Source organism: Lactuca virosa, chromosome 2 (genome assembly GCF_052849685.1).
Source record: "Lactuca virosa cultivar CGN04683 chromosome 2, Lactuca_virosa_CGN04683_v6, whole genome shotgun sequence".
NCBI classification, from domain to species: domain Eukaryota; kingdom Viridiplantae; phylum Streptophyta; class Magnoliopsida; order Asterales; family Asteraceae; genus Lactuca; species Lactuca virosa.
This window is the reverse complement of record NC_136427.1, coordinates 287,183,059-287,189,192: the sequence shown is the minus strand read 5'-3', so window position 1 is coordinate 287,189,192 and position 6,134 is coordinate 287,183,059. Positions and strand designations below refer to the sequence as shown.

At 31.8% G+C, this 6,134-nt stretch overlaps 1 protein-coding gene across 3 annotated transcripts; it reads left to right on the top strand.

Moving 5' to 3' along the window:
* The first annotated feature begins 2,415 nt into the window (after positions 1-2,415).
* LOC145161330 (HAD superfamily, subfamily IIIB acid phosphatase) lies at positions 2,416-5,106 on the top strand. 3 transcript variants are annotated; one of them, XM_079080832.1, is made up of 5 exons: positions 2,416-2,774; positions 3,100-3,212; positions 3,313-3,742; positions 4,299-4,499; positions 4,703-5,106. In XM_079080832.1, exons 2-5 carry the CDS (start codon positions 3,143-3,145, stop codon positions 4,899-4,901), a joined length of 900 nt encoding a protein of 299 aa, XP_078936958.1. In that variant the 5' UTR covers positions 2,416-2,774; positions 3,100-3,142; the 3' UTR covers positions 4,902-5,106. The 3 variants fall into 3 exon arrangements, with proteins under 3 accessions (XP_078936958.1, XP_078936956.1, XP_078936957.1); XM_079080830.1 differs by having other exon boundaries at positions 2,417-2,774; positions 3,313-3,748; XM_079080831.1 differs by lacking the exon at positions 2,416-2,774 and adding an exon at positions 2,843-3,016 and having other exon boundaries at positions 3,313-3,748.
* The last annotated feature ends 1,028 nt before the right edge of the window (positions 5,107-6,134 follow it).

Genomic DNA, 6,134 nt, shown 5'->3' with positions numbered 1-6,134 from the left:
AACACTTTCATACAAACAATGACACTAAAATACTTATGAACTCACCAGCTTTAAAGCTGATAAACTCTTTCAAAATAACTTGTATTCTCAGGTCATCAGTAGACAGGTACCGATGCCAGGCTTTTGAGAAGATGGAGCACGTTCAAGACTCATCTCATATTTTGATTTACATTTTTGGGTGTCTATTAAACTAAACAGAACACACTTGTATTAAATTATATTATTAATGCAATGGATGATGTTGTTGCTTGTTTACTACTATGCATTGTTGTGATACTGTACATGACGTCCTCCACCCCTGAACGTTTCCGCCGTTCCGGTTTTGGGGTGTGACAATTATCGACGCTAAAAAAAGGATGAAAATTAGGATTGAAATTTATTAAACATAGATAATAATAATGCAACATTATAATTTACAAATTAATACTTTGGTTAGTACATGATAATATTCAAATAATATTAAATTATATATATATATATATATATATATATATATATATATATATATATATATATATATATATATATATATATATATATTAAAGTTAAATGGGTTGACGGGTTGATAATTTTTTACCCAACCCAACCTATTTAATTAAATGGGTTAGACGGGTTGACCCAGTTAAGTTAAATGAGTTGAAAATCTCAACCCAACCCGCTAATTTTGGGTTGGGTTCGGGTTGGGTTGGCGGGTATGGTCGATTTTTTCCAGCTCTAACTGCAGTGGCTCCACAATTTCATTTTATATCGATCGTTCTTATCAAGTTGGAAGAAATCGATGGTAAGGGGAGAAGTCTACGAAGGAGACGATAGTAGAAGAAGGGAGGGAGGCAGGGTTGTGTATGCTTTTAAGGTGCAACAACATTAAGAAGGTACACCAACCTTGAAAAGACGAAAATGCCCCTGCATGCAAGGCACGTGGGGAGCTTAAACGTAAGCATTTAACGGTTAACGTCTATAGGGACTAACCGTGCAAGAAAAAAACAACAGGGACGGTCCGAGTTAAGTTTTGAAAAATATGGACTAAACATGTTTGTTGGCATTGATGTAATTTACCCTAATAAATAAAACTAAAATGATCAATAAGCTCTGGATACAAAATCGAAATATAAACAAATCATAGAGGAGGTACGAGTGAAATTAAAAAAAAAAGATTTCTCAAAACCATAAGGACATGTAATTTACTCTATTTTCTATAGAGTAAATTACAGAAATGGTCTCTGTATTTTGATCAGATTCGTAGTTTTAGTCCCTAAGTTTCTAAATTGATAGGGTACACTCCTGTGGTTTATGAATATTGCAGTTTAGGTCATTGCTTTAAAAAGAGTAACTTATTCTTCCTTTTTCTTTTTCATTTTCTTTTAACAATTTATTATTAATAATAATAATAATAATAATAATAATATTATTATTATTATTATATAACAAATTTATTTGTTTTTTATTTTAAAAGAATTTGTATAGATTTCTTATAAAATTATTTTTATTATTTTAAATTAATTATCTTTTATATATATATATATATATATATATATATATATATATATATATATATATATATATATATAAATCGTATATTTGAATAAAACATCAAAAATATTAAAAGATTTTTAAACAACAAAAATAAAGATAAATGAATAAAGCTAATAATCGTATATCTTTATTTTTGTTGTTTAAAAATCTTTTAATATTTTTGATGTTTTATTCAAATATACGATTTATTTTATTATATTTTATTTATTTATTTATTTTACGTTTTGTTCGTTCATATTATATAACGTTTTTTTATGTTTTGCTCGAATAAAAAAATTAAAATAAAATCCGGGATAATTATCAAACATCAAATATAATTATTTAATGTTGTTTTTTATGTGTTTTTCGTTTACATCATTCGTTTTTGTGTTTTACTTTTTTCTTTTATTCAGCTGAGTTTTATTGTTATTTCTAAACGAATAATATTAAATATTAGGATAAACAACTATCATACGTCATAATAACTATCGAAATAACAATTATATTTTAAGAACTATTTGTTAAAAAAAAATCTAAAATAAAGTTTACCACTTGTAAATACTTATTAAGTAGATATTGTCTGAAATAATGAAAAATTCATTCGTATTTATTAAAAGAAAAAGAAAGAGCAAATTAGTCTTTTTATATGAAATAAAGACCTTCGATTTAATATCCATAAACCATAGGAATGCAACTTATCAGTTTTTTAACATAAGGACCAAAACTGCTAATCTAACCAAAACGCAGGGACCATTTCTGTAATTTACTCTTTAGTATGTTAATCAGTTTTTTTTTTTTTTTTTTTTTTTTAAATAATAAATGTGCGTGGGGTCAACTACAAAAAAACAAATAGAAAACAATTCCAAAAAAATAAAAGATTCCGCAAAAACCACATTATTAGAGAGAGGCCAATTGGCAGGTCGCTAGTGGCAGCAGCACACCGAAGCTCCATGGCCATGTTCCCATCAAGACGATCCAAAATTATACCTATCATCATCATCATCATCATCCAAATTATATGAAAAATCGATTTAATATCCAATTTCGATACACTTTATGTGGAATTTCAACTTTATACAGTATTATCGGAGGTGAACTGGCTCTCTCTCTCGTCTGATTACGTCTCCTCATCCAATCCATTCAATCCCAAATCCCGCGGAAACAATTAAGTTTGACTAATTGATTTATGGATATTACTAGTCTATTCCCCTCATTTAATCAATCACGCTTCCGTCTTCGACCAATTTCAATGTCGCTATCAGGTCTTTCCTCTCTCCCCTGTTTTTTAAATTCTAATCTTCGACTATCTTATCTGTGTTTCTTCATCTTTTGACGACTTAATTATTTAATTCCTAAACTTAGCCCAAATTTAACGCAAGTATGTTCCGGGTAAATTTAAATTTTGCCGTATGTATAGATATCAAACTGTATCAAGATGCTGTTAGTTGACTTGAAATCTGAAGTTGCTTGCATAACTAGCTTAAAAAGACATAATCGGATATCGGTATCTCCTGTTTCCGTTTAATTTAGGGAAAAAAGGACGTTGATCTGTTTATCAATCTGTCATCTTATCTTTCTTGTTTGCAGGTCGGTTTCTATAAGAATTTTTTAAGAACGCCGGTGCCTGAAGATGTCAGCATATGGCCATCCGATGGAACGGGAGTATTCCTCTCGGAGTCTCACAAGTGCTGAAGGATCCGGTATTCTTACCCTTTGTGCTTTCTGGATTTCTAACCTGAAATTTTTTCCATATAAGTTTAGATCGCATCATTAAATCGTGTTCTTCATGTGTTGGTGCAGAGATGGGAAGTCAATTTAGAATGGAATCGGTGATCTATATGTCATCATGTGCTGCGACTATCTTCATTGGGGGACTTATAATTGTTGGGATCTTATTGATGACGTTGCTGACTGCATTGACTGTGATGTTACAGTCATGTCAAAGCAGGGAAGCTGGAGTTATTGAATCGTTCAAGTATGATCATTGCAAAATGGAATCTCAACACGCAGAGATTAATAACTTGGAAGCGTATTCTTTGCCTGGATTTTGTAAGGAAGTCGCTGTGAAGTACATAAAAGAAGGTCATTACATGAGAGAGTTGAACGCTTCGGTTTCACTCATTGAGAATTACTTGGATGGCATAAGACCAAATGATGGTGGTCATGATGTTGTGTTAATGGATATAGATGACTTCCTTCCTGCCCAAACTCTTCGTATCAACCCACTCTCGTACGGGTAAACATGCTTTTCTAAGTATAAATGGTCCAAATAGACTAAGGGCATGTTCGGCAAAACTAGCTTGTAGCGGGTAACTTGTAGCGGGTAGCGGGTAGCTTGTAGCTTGTAGCGTTTTGTTAAACGCTACATGAAGTAGCATTTGGATTTGGAGCGTTTTGTTTAAACTAAACGCTAGAAGCTTGTAGTGCCGAACGAGACTTTCTGTTTAAAACGGAGTGTTTTGTCAAACGCTAGAAGCTAGAAGCTCTCAAACGCTCCGTGCCGAACACGCCCTAAGTGCCAGTTTGTTGAGTAGTACATAAATACTGTGTTTGACATGTATTGAACTGAAACTTAAACCGATATTAACGAGACAAAAATTGCAAAAAAAAAAGATACAACAAGGTGGGACAGGGAATGCACTCCTCTGAAATAGCTCTGGAAAGTTGTCATGCCCCATGACTCTCACCCCATCCAGTTCAGTCTTGTCCCATCAAGTCTGTCTAGTCTGACAAACATAGCCTAATATTTAGCTGAATCTTTTCTTTTTTGATCTTTTATTGTGCAGATACAATCGGTATGGTTTGAATGATTGTGTTCGAGAGGCAAAACATATGAAACATGTTTTCTTGATTGAATTGTACATAAAACTTAAATCTAATGGATGGCCATTGATTTTGTTATCAAGAAAGCCTGAAAAGCTACAAGACGCCATTGTTGAGGACCTTATATCAGCCGGATGTGGTGGTTGGTCAAAGTTAATCTTGAGGTAATGGTAAAATCTGGTTGGGTTATTAGAGATTGAAATAATCTTGTTTTATGAGCCAAATTTCAAGAATACGTAACATGTTTATTTAAGGGGTGCATAATAATAATAATAATAATAATAATAATAATAATAATAATAATAATAATAAACGTATGTGGTAACAAACATGGTGATTTAGATATTAATGTTGTGATTTGGTGCAGATCAAACGAGGAGATGAAAGAGGATACTCGTGATTACTTTTCAAGACAAAAAGTGGGCATTGAAGCGGAGGGTTATCACATTAGGGCTGTGATTAGCAGCCATATGGATGCTTTAGGAGGTACGATTATCACAACACAAAACTTCAAGCTTCCGAACCCCCTTCCTGTTGCTCCACCACGGAGTATAATGTCCGATTAAATGATAATCCACCGGTATAAGTTTCTATATTACTTGTATATAAGTTTTTTTTATAATTTTTCGACCACATATTCAGAAGAGTTTATTTATTATTTATTATTTATTATTTATCTCTTCCATTTGGTGTAGTACTCGACAAAATGCAGACCACACATGCTATATACATTTGTTTGATTTAAATAAATAAAGTGAATTGTTAATTTTCTTTCTATTGTATAGGCAGATTATTATAAATTTGTTTGGGGCAAACTACTTTGATTAGTGAGATATGTCTAAGGATGACCATGGGCCGCCCCGTTTTCTTTCCAGATGGAGTAAAAATGTTTTTGATGGTCAGCAGTGTGGCGGTTTTTCAAACAAAATTTGAACCAAACCCGTAATTTTTAACTGTATTTAATTTATTTAAAAACTAATTAAGGTCTTTAGTTTTTTTTTTTTTTTTTTTTTTTGAAAAAAAAATCAACCCATTCTTAATGAATCACCTATGTTCCAAATGGTATTTAACCCTTCAACCTTAAAAGAAAAGACAACACCTAATACTAATAGACTAAAAACCTTTTGGTAAGTCTTTGGTTTTTTTATTACATAATATTAGACGAGCAAAAATTAATAAAGATATTTACTTCAAATGCATGAATGGTACCTCCTGCTACGATATCACAAGCAATAATGGTACCTCCTACTGCGATATCACAAGTAAATAATAATGAGATTTAAAAGGTTTAGAGTCCCACACACATGGCAGGTGAACGAAAAGGGAATGATAAAGTGCAACTTATAAAAAGTAAAAAGGGAGTTGTCCCACATTGTTGGTGATTGAAGTAATGTGCTCGATGTCTTTTAGAATTTGGACCGTCTCTCATCTATTATATTTATTAGGTTTAAATATTTGGTAGGAAAAAGAAAAATAATATTGATAATTTATAGGGCTGACAATTCTCGACACGACCCGCGACACGACCCGGGACATGACACGAAATAAATGAGTTTGGGTTGAGTTTTTCAACCCGCCAACCCGTCAACCCACCAAACCGCCAACCCGTTTATTAAACGAGTCATATATGAGTTTCTCAAAAAATAAACGGGTTGACACGCCAACCCATTTATATTTTTAATAAAAAATATATTTTTTATTTTTAAATGTATTTATATATCAAATATTAATATTTAATAACTATTATATAATATATACCATTGATTCATAGATCATTTGAATTTGAATTATCTATGTTT